Source organism: Oncorhynchus gorbuscha, linkage group LG01 (genome assembly GCF_021184085.1).
Source record: "Oncorhynchus gorbuscha isolate QuinsamMale2020 ecotype Even-year linkage group LG01, OgorEven_v1.0, whole genome shotgun sequence".
Lineage (NCBI taxonomy): Eukaryota > Metazoa > Chordata > Actinopteri > Salmoniformes > Salmonidae > Oncorhynchus > Oncorhynchus gorbuscha.
This window is the reverse complement of record NC_060173.1, coordinates 113,087,249-113,103,535: the sequence shown is the minus strand read 5'-3', so window position 1 is coordinate 113,103,535 and position 16,287 is coordinate 113,087,249. Positions and strand designations below refer to the sequence as shown.

At 42.3% G+C, this 16,287-nt stretch overlaps 1 protein-coding gene across 1 annotated transcript; it reads right to left on the bottom strand.

Moving 5' to 3' along the window:
- Positions 1-891: 891 nt before the first annotated feature.
- LOC123991597 (trace amine-associated receptor 13c-like) lies at positions 892-1,851 on the bottom strand. The gene has a single exon (XM_046293258.1). The coding sequence runs from the start codon at positions 1,849-1,851 to the stop codon at positions 892-894; it is 960 nt and encodes a 319-aa protein (XP_046149214.1).
- Between the last annotated feature and the right edge of the window lie 14,436 nt (positions 1,852-16,287).

The window sequence follows — 16,287 nt, the reverse complement described above, 5'->3', positions numbered from 1 at the left end:
AGTTAACCCACTGTTCCTAGGCCATCATTGAAAATAAGAATTTGTTCTTAACTGACTTGCCTAGTTAAATAAAGGTAAAATAAATAAATAAAATTGATGTGGAGTTGGAATAATCATTATTTATTACAAAATGTTATTATAAAGTGTTACCAATCTCGACATTCATTCTGACTCCACAGCAGCTGAGAGAGCTGCTCTGGTGTGACCCCTGACCTGGCAGCAGTGATTTAGTGAGAGTAGTGCTACTGTTCATTACCAGTATGTTGAAGTTCAAGTGTCTGTGGTCACCTGCGCTGTTGCGTTTAATCACTAATGCATATAGTAGTTATTTATACATTTGAGAATACCTAACTGACTCACACTTAACACATGTGAAATTAATAATAAATGGTGAGCAAACTGTAAATTCCTAACAAATGGTTTATTACTGAACATTTTAAAGTGTTACCCATAATTGCATATTCTTAAGTTTGACCATCAACTACTTCCACAATACACCATTGAGATATACGTGGATGTTATCTGATATCATGCATATTGTACATTCACATTTTACTGCACTTGTTGAAGGCATTGTGTCCCAATTGAGCCACTAGAGGGAAATGTTAAACCTACAAAATGACTCATGAAGTTCTCAAAATGTACTTTTAGAATAGTAACATACTGTTGATCATTAAATAACATGGAACAACACCAGACTTTAATCCTTCCGTTGCCTTCTCCAAGTCATTCCATTCCAATCCATACAAATGATTCTGAATCAACTCCAACAACATGTATCTGATGAGTCATATCAGTCTATTGTTACATGAAAGAAGCAATTACAACAATGGTCTTACAAAACTATATTATTAAACCTGTTAATCAAACTGGGGAATAAAAACATAGGAACTATGAACGCCTTATCTTCAGAGTTAAAATATGTTTAGCTGTCACTTTGAACCATGGATAAAAGAAAGCATAAATTATTGGATTAATTAAGGAATTAAAAAGTGGCAGAAAGCCGATGATAACTGAGAATAAATTGTCAATTACAAAAGTAAAAAAGAAAACAAATAGAAATGGAATCCAACAAATGAAATAGTTGACAATAACAATAGACAGAGTTTTTGTTGCTTTTCTCTCAGACTTATTTGCCCGAACAGTTTTAACACCAGACACATTGGCAGCCTCTTTTGAAAATATCTTTCTGTCCTGTGATCTGGCCACCACAAAGATTTTCATATAAAGTGTTATAATAATAGAGCAAGGGACAACCATTGTAATTACAACATCAATTATATTACCCCAGGTTATTCCTTCAACAATAAAACATTCTTTCAAACACCTACTGGGTACCAGTACATTGACAAAGTTTTTTATAATAGCAGCTCGGTATATGATACAACAACACCAGGTAATGGATATACAACACATCATTCTTGTTACTGTTATTTTAGAGTGGTACAATAAGGGATCACACACAGCAACATAGCGGTCAATAGATATCAAGACCAAATTACCCAGAGATAAAGAAGTACATAAAAAAGTAATGTAGATCTGAAACACACAGAAATATTCTCCAAAACCCCAGCATGATTCCATTAATGCTACAGTCACTACTGGTATCACAATCAGTCCCACCAGGAGATCTGACACAGCCAAAGAGAGGATGAGCAGGTTGGTTGGAGTGTGGAGCTGCTTGAAGTGAGAGATGGACATGATCACCAGTATGTTAAAAAATACTGTAACTGCTGAAATCAATGAGAAGAAGATGTACAGTGTTATGTAGATAGATGTCGATAGCAAAGCCTTTCTGCATGACGAGTTTCCGTCTTGAAAACAGTACTGAACATCTTCATGTTTCTCCATTTGTAACAAATGCTGAGGTCCTGCTGCTCCTGCTTGGTCCTGTGTGTGACCTTCTCAGGTCCGCCTTTTGACTAACTCTGAGCTCTGCCTCTCTATTTATCCCTGAGCTACTGACACTCCCCTCCCAGGAGCCTCTCTGTGCACATACACATACACACACTAACAAACGGTTAGATAAACAAATAATTTTTGAAAACATGATGTCATGTATGACAGGATTGGATGTTGCTGTGCCCACCAAGCCTGTCCTTCAGCCTTACTGATAGTCAAATATGATAGAAAAGGTACATTTACTTAACTGAGCATTTTAATGTGGAAAATATAGCATGGGTGATGTTTTGGTCATTCAAAGGGTATTTTACATTGGAAACTGTGTAAGACTAAATGTTTTGGGCGATGTCAGAGCTCATTTTGGACCATAAGCCACAACCTCAGGACACATGATGGCCCACCACATGTCAGCTGGTCAGTGTGTAGGAAAGTTGACAGTAGGGGAGTTGATGAGACAGTATAAGTTTATGGTGTACATGCTAATAGCAAATGCAATCAAAATAGTGGCATTCCATAGACCATAAAAATGTTGATCTGAACTGAATTATTAATACATCACATGTCTGAGCCGCTGAATTGCGACTCCACTTTGTCTCTATACTGACATTTTGCCTGTTTGTGTCACACTCTGATCTGTTTCAACTGTCTTTGTGATTGTGTCCACCCCCCTCCAGGTGTCTCCCTTCTTCCTCATTATCCTCTGTGTATTTATACCTGTGTTTCCTGTCTGTCTTTGCCAGTTTGTCTTGTTTGTTCAAATCAAATGTATTTATTTATAAAGCCCTTCTTACATCAGCTGATGCCACAAAGTGCTGTACAGAAACCCAGCCTAAAACCCCAAACAGCAAGCAATGCAGGTGTAGAAGCACAGTGGCTAGGAAAAACTCCCTAGAAATGCCAAAACATAGCCTGGTTCCTCTCTAGGTTTCTTCCTATGAGGCGTGGCCAGTCCTCTTCTGGCTGTGCCGGGTAGAGATTATAACAGTACATGGCCAAGATGTTCAAATGTTCATAAATGACCAGCATGGTCAAATAATAATAATCACTGTAGTTGTCGAGGGTGCAACAAGTCAGCACCTCAGGAGTAAATATGAGTTGGCTTTTCATAGCCGATCATCGAGAGTATCTCTACCGCTCCTGCTGTTTCTAGAGAGTTGAAAACAGCAGGTCTGGGACAGGTAGCACGTCCAGTCAACAGGTCAGGGTTCCATAGCCGCAGGCAGAACAGTTGAAACTGGAGCAGCAGCACGGCAGGTGGACTGGGGACAGCAAGGAGTCAACGTGTCAGGTAGTCCTGAGGCATGGTTATATGGCTCATGTCCTCTGAGAGGGAGAAAGAAATAAAGAGAGAAAGAGAGAATTAGAGAGAGCATACTTGAAATTCACACAGGACACTAGATAAGACAGGATAAATACTCCAGATATAACAGACTGACCCTATGCCCCCAACACAAGTATTCAGACCTGTTACTCAGTACCTTGTTGAAGCACCTTTGGCAGCGATTACAGGGTATGACGCTACATGTATGTGTGTTTGTCCCTCCAGTTTCCCCATTATCTGTGGTCAGAACCAGGTCGAGAACATGTGATTGTGGTGGTGAACAACCCTGTGTCTCTAACCTGTGACAATCCTCTTCCTGTTATCACCTGGCTAAACGATGGAAACACAACAGACCAGCAGACACTTCAACCTCAACATATTGGTTATGAACACTACACTCACTACTACTACTCTCACTACCACTACACTCACTACCACTACTCTCACTACCACTACTCTCACTACCAATACTCTCACTACCACTACACTCACTACCACTACTCTCACTACCACTACTCTCAATACCACTACTCTCACTACCACTACTCTCACTACCAATACTCTCACTACCACTACACTCACTACCACTACTCTCACTACCACTACTCTCACTACCACTACTCTCACTACCAATACTCTCACTACCACTACTCTCACTACCACTACTCTCACTACCACTACTCTCACTACCACTACTCTCACTACCAATACTCTCACTACTACTACTCTCACTACTCTCACTACTACTACTCTCACTACCACTACTCTCACTACCACTACTCTCACTACCACTACTCTCACTACCACTACACTCACTACCACTACTCTCACTACTACTACTCTCACTACTACTACTCTCACTACTACTACTCTCACTACCACTACTCTCACTACCACTACTCTCACTACCACTACTCTCACTACCACTACTCTCACTACTACTACTCTCACTACCACTACTCTCACTACCACTACTCTCACTACCACTACTCTCACCACTCACTACTACTACTCTCACTACTACTACTCTCACTACCACTACTCTCACTACCACTACTCTCACTACCACTACTCTCACTACTACTACTCTCACTACTACTACTCTCACTACTCACTACTACTACTCTCACTACTACTACTCCCACTACCACTACTCTCACTACCACTACTCCCACTACCACTACTCTCACTACTACTACTCTCACTACCACTACTCTCACTACCACTACTCTCACTACCACTGCTCTCACTACCACTACTCTCACTACCACTACTCACTACTACTACTCTCACTACCACTACTCTCACTACCACTACTCACTACCACTACTCTCACTACCACTACTCTCACTACCACTACTCTCACTACCACTGCTCTCACTACCACTACTCTCACTACCACTACTCTCACTACCACTACTCACTACCACTCTCACTACCACTACTCTCACTACTACCACCTCACCACCACTACTCTCACCACCACTACTCTCACTACCACTACACTCACTACTCTCACTACCACTACTCTCACTACTACTACTCTCACTACCACTACTCTCACTACCACTACTCTCACCACCACTACTCTCACTACTACTACTCACTACTACTACTCTCACTACTCTCACTACTACTACTCTCACTACTACTACTCTCACTACCACTACTCTCACTACCACTACTCTCACTACCACTACTCTCACTACTACTACTCTCACTACTACTACTCTCACTACTCTCACTACTACTACTCTCACTACTACTACTCTCACTACTACTACTCTCACTACTACTACTCACTACTCTCACTACTACTACTCTCACTACTACTACTCTCACTACTACTACTCACTACCACTACTCTCACTACCACTACTCACTACCACTACTCACTACTACTACTCTCACTACTACTCACTACTACTACTCTCACTACTACTACTCTCACTACTACTACTCTCACTACCACTACTCTCACTACCACTACTCTCACTACTACTACTCTCACTACCACTACTCTCACTACCACTACACTCACTACCACTACTCTACCTACTACTACTCTCACTACTACTACTCTCACTACTACTACTCTCACTACCACTACTCTCACTACCACTACTCTCACTACCACTACTCTCACTACTACTACTCACTACCACTACTCACTACCACTACTCTCACTACCACTACTCTCACTACCACTACTCTCACTACTACTACTCTCACTACCACTACTCTCACTACCACTACTCTCACTACCACTACTACTACACTCACTACTACTACTCTCACTACCACTACTCTCACTACCACTACTCTCACTACCACTACTCTCACTACCACTACTCACTACTACTACCTCTCAATACCACTACTCTCACTACTACTACTCACTACTACTACTTTCACTACTACTACTCACTACTCTCACTACCACTACTCTCACTACTACTACTCTCAATACCACTACTCTCACTACTCTCACTACTACTACTCTCACTACTACTACTCTCACTACTACTACTCTCACTACTACTACTCTCACTACTACTACTCTCACTACCAATACTCTCACTACTACTACTCTCACTACTCTCACTACTACTACTCTCACTACTACTACTCTCACTACTACTACTCTCACTACTACTACTCTCACTACTCTCACTACTACTACTCTCACTACTACTACTCTCACTACCACTACTCTCACTACCACTACTCTCACTACCACTACTCTCACTCTCACTACTACTACTCTCACTACTACTACTCTCACTACTACTACTCTCACTACTACTACTCTCACTACCACTACTCTCACTACTACTACTCTCACTACCACTACTCACTACCACTACTCTCACTACTACTACTCTAACTACCACTACTCACTACCACTACTCACTACCACACTCTCACTACCACTACTCTCACTACCACTACTCTCACTACCACTACTCTCACTACTACTACTCTCACTACTACTACTTTCACTACTACTACTCTCACTACTCTCACTACCACTACTCTCACTACCACTACTCTCACTACCACTACTCTCACTACCACTACTCTCACTACTACTACTCTCACTACTACTACTCTCACTACCACTACTCTCATGACCTTTACTCTCACTACCACTACTCTCACTACTACTACTCTCACTACCACTACTCTCACTACCACTACTCTCACTACCACTACTCTCACTACTACTACTCTCACTACCACTACTCTCACTACCACTACTCTCACTACCACTACTCTCACTACCACTACTCTCACTACCACTACTCTCACTACTACTACTCTCACTACCACTACTCTCACTACCACTACTCTCACTACCACTACTCTCACTACCACTACCACTACTCTCACTACCACTACTCTCACTACCACTACTCTCACTACCACTACTCACTACCACTCACTCACTACCTCACTACTACTACTCTCACTACTACTACTCTCACTACCACTACTCTCACTACCACTACTCTCACTACCACTACTCTCACTACCACTACTCTCACTACTACTACTCTACTACACACTCTCACTACTACTACTCTCACTACTACTACTTTCACTACTACTACTCACTACTCTCACTACCACTACTCACTACTACTACTCTCACTACCACTACTCTCACTACTCACTACTACTACTCACTACTACTACTCACTACTACTACTCTCACTACTACTACTCTCACTACCAATACTCACTACTACTACTCTCACTACTCACTACTACTACTCTCACTACTACTACTCACTACTACTACTACTCACTACTACTACTCTCACTACTACTACTCTCTCACTCACTACTACTACTCACTACTACTACACTCACTACCACTACTCACTACCACTACTCACTACCACTAGTCTCACTCTCACTACTACTACTCACTACTACTACTCTCACTACTACTACTCTCACTACCACTACTCACTACTACTACTCTCACTACCACTACTCTCACTACCACTACTCTCACTACTACTACTCTAACTACCACTACTCTCACTACCACTACTCACTACCACTTCTCTCACTACCACTACTCTCACTACCACTACTCTCACTACCACTACTCACTCACTACTACTACTCACTACTACTACTTTCACTACTACTACTCTCACTACTCACTACCACTACTCTCACTACCACTACTCTCACTACCACTACTCTCACTACTACTACTCTCACTACTACTACTCTCACTACCACTACTCTCATGACTTTACTCTCACTACCACTACTCTCACTACTACTACTCTCACTACCACTACTCACTACCACTACTCTCACTACTACTACTCTCACTAATCTCACTACTACTCTCACTACTCACTACTACTACTCTCACTACCACTACTTTCACTACTACTACTCTCACTACTACTACTCTCACTACCACTACTCTCACTACCACTACTCTCACTACCACTACTCTCACTACCACTACTCTCACTACTACTACTCACTACCACTACTCTCACTACCACTACTCTCACTACCACTACTCTCACTACCACTACTCTCACTACTACTACTCTCACTACCACTACTCTCACTACCACTACTCTCACTACCACTACTCACTACTCTCACTACTACTACTCTCACTACTACTACTCTCACTACCACTCACTCACTACCACTACTCTCACTACCACTACTCTACACTCACAATACCACTACTCTCACTACTACTACTCTCACTACTACTACTTTCACTACTACTACTCTCACTACTCACTACCACTACTCACTACTACTACTCTCACTACCACTACTCTCACTACTCACTACTACTACTCTCACTACTACTACTCACTACTACTACTACTCACTACTACTACTCACTACTACTACTCTCACTACCAATACTCTCACTACTACTACTCTCTCACTACCACTACTCTCACTACTACTACTCACTACTACTACTCTCACTACTACTACTCTCACTACTACTACTCTCACTACCTCACTACTACTACTCACTACTACTACCTCACACCACTACTCTCACTACCACTACTCACTACCACTACTCTCACTCTCACTACTACTACTCTCACTACTACTACTCTCACTACTACTACTCTCACTACTACTACTCTCACTACCACTACTCTCACTACCACTACCTCACTACTACTACTCACTACCACTACTCACCACCACTACTCACTACTACTACTCTACTACCACTACTCACTACCACTACTCTCACTACCACTTCTCACTACCACTACTCTCACTACCACTACTCTCACTACCACTACTCTCACTACTACTACTCTCACTACTACTACTCTCACTACTCTCACTACCACTACTCTCACTACCACTACTCTCACTACCACTACTCTCACTACCACTACTCTCACTACACTACCTCATACCACTACTCTCACTACTACTACTCTCACTACTACTACTTTCACTACTACTACTCTCACTACTCTCACTACCACTACTCTCACTACTACTACTCTCAATACCACTACTCTCACTACTCTCACTACTACTACTCTCACTACTACTACTCTCACTACTACTACTCTCACTACTACTACTCTCACTACCAATACTCTCACTACTACTACTCTCACTACTCTCACTACTACTACTCTCACTACTACTACTCTCACTACTACTACTCTCACTACTACTACTCTCACTACTCACTACTACTACTCACTACTACTACTCTCACTACCACTACTCTCACTACCACTACTCACTACCACTAGTCTCACTCTCACTACTACTACTCTCACTACTACTACTCACTACCACTACTCTCACTACCACTACTCTCACTACCACTACTCACTACCACTACTCTCACTACTACTACTCTCACTACCACTACTCTCACTACCACTACTCTCACTACCACTACTCTCACTACCACTACTCTCACTACTACTACCTCACTACCACTACCTCACTACCACTACTCACTACCACTACTCTCACTACTCACTACTACTACTCTCACTACTACTACTCTCACTACCACTACTCTCACTACCACTACTCTCACTACCACTACTCTCACTACCACTACTCTCACTACCACTACTCTCACTACTACACTACTCACTACCACTACTCTCACTACTACTACTCTCACTACTACTACTTCTCACTACTACTACTCACTACTCTCACTACCACCACTCACTACTACTACTCTCAATACCACTACTCTCACTACTCTCACTACTACTACTCTCACTACTACTACTCTCACTACTACTACTCTCACTACTACTACTCTCACTACCAATACTCTCACTACTACTACTCTCACTACTCTCACTACTACTACTCTCACTACTACTACTCTCACTACTACTACTCTCACTACTACTACTCTCACTACTACTACTCTCACTACTCTCACTACTACTACTCTCACTACTACTACTCTCACTACCACTACTCTCACTACCACTACTCTCACTACCACTAGTCTCACTCTCACTACTACTACTCTCACTACTACTACTCTCACTACTACTACTCTCACTACCACTACTCTCACTACTACTACTCTCACTACCACTACTCTCACTACCACTACTCTCACTACTACTACTCTAACTACCACTACTCTCACTACCACTACTCTCACTACCACTTCTCTCACTACCACTACTCTCACTACCACTACTCTCACTACCACTACTCTCACTACTACTACTCTCACTACTACTACTTTCACTACTACTACTCTCACTACTCTCACTACCACTACTCTCACTACCACTACTCTCACTACCACTACTCTCACTACTACTACTCTCACTACTACTACTCACTACCACTACTCTCATGACCTTTACTCACTACCACTACTCTCACTACTACTACTCTCACTACCACTACTCTCACTACCACTACTCACTACTACTACTCTCACTACTCTCACTACTACTACTCTCACTACCACTACTACTACTCTCACTACCACTACTCTCACTACTACTACTCTCAATACCACTACTCTCACTACTCACTACTACTACTCTCACTACTACTACTCTCACTACTACTACTCACTACTACTACTCTCACTACCAATACTCTCACTACTACAACTCTCACTCACTACTACTACACTCACTACTACTACTCTCACTACTACTACTCTCACTACTACTACTCTCACTACTACTACTCACTACTCTCACTACTACTACTCTCACTACTACTACTCTCACTACCACTACCTCACTACCACTACTCTCACTACCACTAGTCTCACTCACTACTACTACTCTCACTACTACTACTCACTACTACTACTCTCACTACCACTACTCTCACTACTACTACTCTCACTACCACTACTCTCACTACCACTACTCTCACTACTACTACTCTAACTACCACTACTCTCACTACCACTACTCTCACTACCACTTCTCTCACTACCACTACTCTCACTACCACTACTCTCACTACCACTACTCTCACTACTACTACTCTCACTACTACTACTTTCACTACTACTACTCTCACTACTCTCACTACCACTACTCTCACTACCACTACTCTCACTACCACTACTCTCACTACTACTACTCTCACTACTACTACTCTCACTACCACTACTCTCATGACCTTTACTCTCACTACCACTACTCTCACTACTACTACTCTCACTACCACTACTCTCACTACCACTACTCTCACTACTACTACTCTCACTACTCTCACTACTACTACTCTCACTACTCTCACTACTACTACTCTCACTACCACTACTCTCACTACTACTACTCTCACTACCACTACTCTCACTACCACTACTCTCACTACCACTACTCTCACTACCACTACTCTCACTACCACTACTCTCACTACTACTACTCTCACTACCACTACTCTCACTACCACTACTCTCACTACCACTACTCTCACTACCACTACTCTCACTACTACTACTCTCACTACCACTACTCTCACTACCACTACTCTCACTACCACTACTCTCACTACTCTCACTACTACTACTCTCACTACTACTACTCTCACTACCACTACTCTCACTACCACTACTCTCACTACCACTACTCTCACTACTACTACTCTCAATACCACTACTCTCACTACTACTACTCTCACTACTACTACTTTCACTACTACTACTCTCACTACTCTCACTACCACTACTCTCACTACTACTACTCTCAATACCACTACTCTCACTACTCTCACTACTACTACTCTCACTACTACTACTCACTCACTACTACTACTCTCACTACTACTACTCACTACTACTACTCACTACCAATACTCTCACTACTACTACTCTCACTACTCTCACTACTACTACTCTCACTACTACACTCACTACTACTACTCTCACTACTACTACTCTCACTACTACTACTCACTACTCTCACTACTACTACTCTCACTACTACTACTCACTACCACTACTCTCACTACCACTACTCTCACTACCACTCACTACTACTCACTACTACTACTCACTACTACTACTCTCACTACTACTACCTCACTACCACTACTCTCACTACCACTACTCTCACTACCACTACTCTCACTACTACTACTCTCACTACCACTACTCTCACTACTACTACTCTCACTACCACTACTCTCACTACCACTACTCTCACACTACTCTCACTACACTTACTCACTACCACTACCTCACTACCACTACTCTCACTACCACTACTCTCACTACTACTACTCACTCACTACTACTACTACTCACTACTACACTACCACTACTCTCACTACCACTACTCTCACTACCACTACTCTCACTACCACTACTCTCACTACTACTACTACTCACTACTACTACTCTCACTACCACTACTCTCATGACCTTTACTCACTACCACTACTCTCACTACTACTACTCTCACTACCACTACTCTCACTACCACTACTCTCACTACCACTACTCTCACTACTACTACTCTCACTCACTACTACTACTCACTACCACTACTCACTACTACTACTCTCACTACTACTACTCTCACTACCACTACTCACTACCACTACTCTCACTACCACTACCTCACTACCACTACTCTCACTACTACTACTCTCACACCACCACTCACTACCACTACTCACTACCACTACTCTCACTACCACTACTCTCACTACTACTACTCTCACTACCACTACTCACTACCACTACTCTCACTACCACTACCTCACTACTCACTACTACTACTCTCACTACTACTACTCTCACTACCACTACTCTCACTACCACTACTCTCACTACCACTACTCTCACTACCACTACTCTCACTACTACTACTCTCAATACCACTACTCTCACTACTACTACTCTCACTACTACTACTTTCACTACTACTACTCTCACTACTCTCACTACCACTACTCTCACTACTACTACTCTCAATACCACTACTCTCACTACTCTCACTACTACTACTCTCACTACTACTACTCTCACTACTACTACTCTCACTACTACTACTCTCACTACTACTACTCTCACTACCAATACTCTCACTACTACTACTCTCACTACTCTCACTACTACTACTCTCACTACTACTACTCTCACTACTACTACTCTCACTACTACTACTCTCACTACTACTACCTCACTACCTCACTACTACTACTCTCACTACTACTACTCTCACTACCACTACTCACTACCACTACTCTCACTACCACTACTCTCACCTCACTACTACTACCTCACTACTACTACTCTCACTACTACTACTCACTACTACTACTCTCACTACCACTACTCACTACCACTACTCTCACTACTACTACTCTCACTACCACTACTCTCACTACCACTACTCTCACTACTACTACTCTAACTACCACTACTCTCACTACCACTACTCACTACCACTTCTCTCACTACCACTACTCTCACTACCACTACCTCACTACCACTACTCTCACTACTACTACTCACTACTACTACCTCACTACTCACTACCACTACTCTCACTACCACTACTCTCACTACCACTACTCTCACTACCACTACCTCACTACTACTACTCTCACTACTACTACTCTCACTACCACTACTCTCATGACCTTTACTCTCACTACCACTACTCTCACTACTACTACTCTCACTACCACTACTCTCACTACCACTACTCTCACTACCACTACTCTCACTACTACTACTCTCACTACTCTCACTACTACTACTCTCACTACCACTACTCTCACTACTACTACTCTCACTACTACTACTCTCACTACCACTACCTCACTACCACTACCTCACTACCACTACTCTCACTACCACTACCTCACCACTCTACTACTCACTACCACTACTCTCACTACCACTACCTCACTACCACTACTCACACCACTACTCTCACTACTACTACTCTCACTACCACTACCTCACTACCACTACTCACTACCACTACTCTCACTACTCTCTCACTACTACTACTCACTACTACTACCTCACACCACTACTCTCACTACCACTACTCACTACCACTACTCTCACTACCACTACTCTCACTACTACTACTCTCACTACCACTACTCTCACTACTACTACTCTCACTACTACTACTTTCACTACTACTACTCTCACTACTCTCACTACCACTACTCTCACTACTACTACTCTCACCACTACACTCACTACTCACTACTACTACTCACTACTACTACCTCACTACTACTACTCTCACTACTACTACTCTCACTACTACTACCTCACTACCAATACTCTCACTACTACTACTCTCACTACACTCACTACTACTACTCTCACTACTACTACTCTCACTACTACTACTCTCACTACTACTACCACTCACTACTACACTCACTACTCACTACTACTACTCTCACTACTACTACTCACTACCACTACTCTCACTACCACTACTCTCACTACCACTACTCACTCACTACTACTACTCTCACTACTACTACTCTCACTACTACTACTCTCACTACTACTACTCACTACCACTACTCTCACTACCACTACTCTCACTACTACTACTCACTACCACTACTCTCACTACTACTACTCTCACTACTACTACCTAACTACCACTACTCTCACTACCACTACTCTCACTACCACTTCTCTCACTACCACTACTCTCACTACCACTACTCTCACTACCACTACTCTCACTACTACTACCTCACTACTACTACTCACTACTCTCACTACCACTACCTCACTACCACTACTCTCACTACCACTACTCTCACTACCACTACTCTCACTACTACTACTCTCACTACCACTACTACTACTCTCATGACCTTTACTCTCACTACCACTACTCTCACTACTACTACTCTCACTACCACTACTCTCACTGCCACTACCTCACTACCACTACTCTCACTACTACTACTCTCACTACTCACTACTACTACTCTCACTACTCTCACTACTACTACTCTCACTACTACTACTCTCACTACCACTACTCTCACTACTACTACTCACTACCACTACTCTCACTACCACTACACTCACTACCACTACTCACTACCAGGTCACTCTCACATTACTAATCTTTTACCACTACTCTCAAGATATCTCACTAACATGAAATCAGGGTGTGCCAACTCACTACTACTAAAAACTGTAATTTCACTACCACTCCACTTGTACAACACTTTGCCAGGTCAGGGGTCACATTAGAATCTTTTGACATGCAAGATATGTCTAACATGGTTTATGAAATCAGGGTGTGCCAACTTCAGAGGCCATCTTTAAAAATGTAATGCCACCCCCCCCCCATCTGCTAAATGACTAAAATGGGAAATGTGTAGCAGAGGTGAGTCAGACTCATGCTCTCCTGATGAGGTAGTTCTGCCTGGTACTTCTAAATCACTGTCAACCTCGGTTATTGGTTAAGATGTTGGTTTGCTACTCAGGATACCACGGTTCAGATGACAGATTCATGGTTCAGAGGTGAGGATCTTGACCTGTGCAAGGAAGACTTGTTTAGGGAAGGGTTGTACTGAGGCTGAGGCCTAATGGAAGTTGTACTCACACAAATGACAATAGAGCCGCTGTCAGGTTCACGTTGAATGTTTATGCTGTAATGGGACATTATTAGGGCCCTGGAGTAAAGCATGTGTGTGTCTCCAACACCTTTAATTGGTAGAATTCCTTAGAGTTTGGGACCTCATTGTTCCAGAGCCTTGCATACAGGTGATAACAGGACCCTCTTGTGTCAGAAACTTTAACCAAGTAAAACTAACATCATTAAAGAGTTGTCCACTTACCCGGTAGAGACAATATAGTCCCAGTGACATCATTCACAGGGCAGAGATTGTGTTTTGCTGATGTAATATGCTCTCTACGAATCATGTAGAGGTGAATTTTGTATTTGTTGTCTGTCATTTAGCAGACGCTCTTATTCAGAGCGATTTACAAGAACAATGAGGGTTAATTGCCTTGCTCAAGGTCACATCGACACATTGTTTACCATGTCAACACAGGGATTTGAACCAGTGACTGTAACTGCTTTCTTCCTGGGAAGGAGAGGACCAAAGCGCAGCGTGGTGTGTGTTAAACATCTTTAATAAAGACGAATACCGAGAACACTACAAATATACAAAACAATAAATGTGAAAACCGAAACAGTCCTGTGTGGTGAAACAAACATAGACACGGAAACAATCACCCACAAACAAACAGTGAAACCCAGGCAACCTAAGTATGATTCTCAATCAGAGACAACTAACAACACCTGCCTCTGATTGAGAACCATACTAGGCCGAACACAGAAAACCAACCTAGAAACACAAAACATAGAATGCCCACCCAACTCACGTCCTGACCAATTCAAACAAACAAATAACACAAATACTAGGGTCAGAACGTGACAGTGACCTTTCTCTTACTGGCCCAACATTTTAACCTCTAGGCTAACTGCCACCTATCTTCTATAAATAAAAGTTTTTTTTAAATTAAATAAAAAATCACAATGTATTAGATGTGT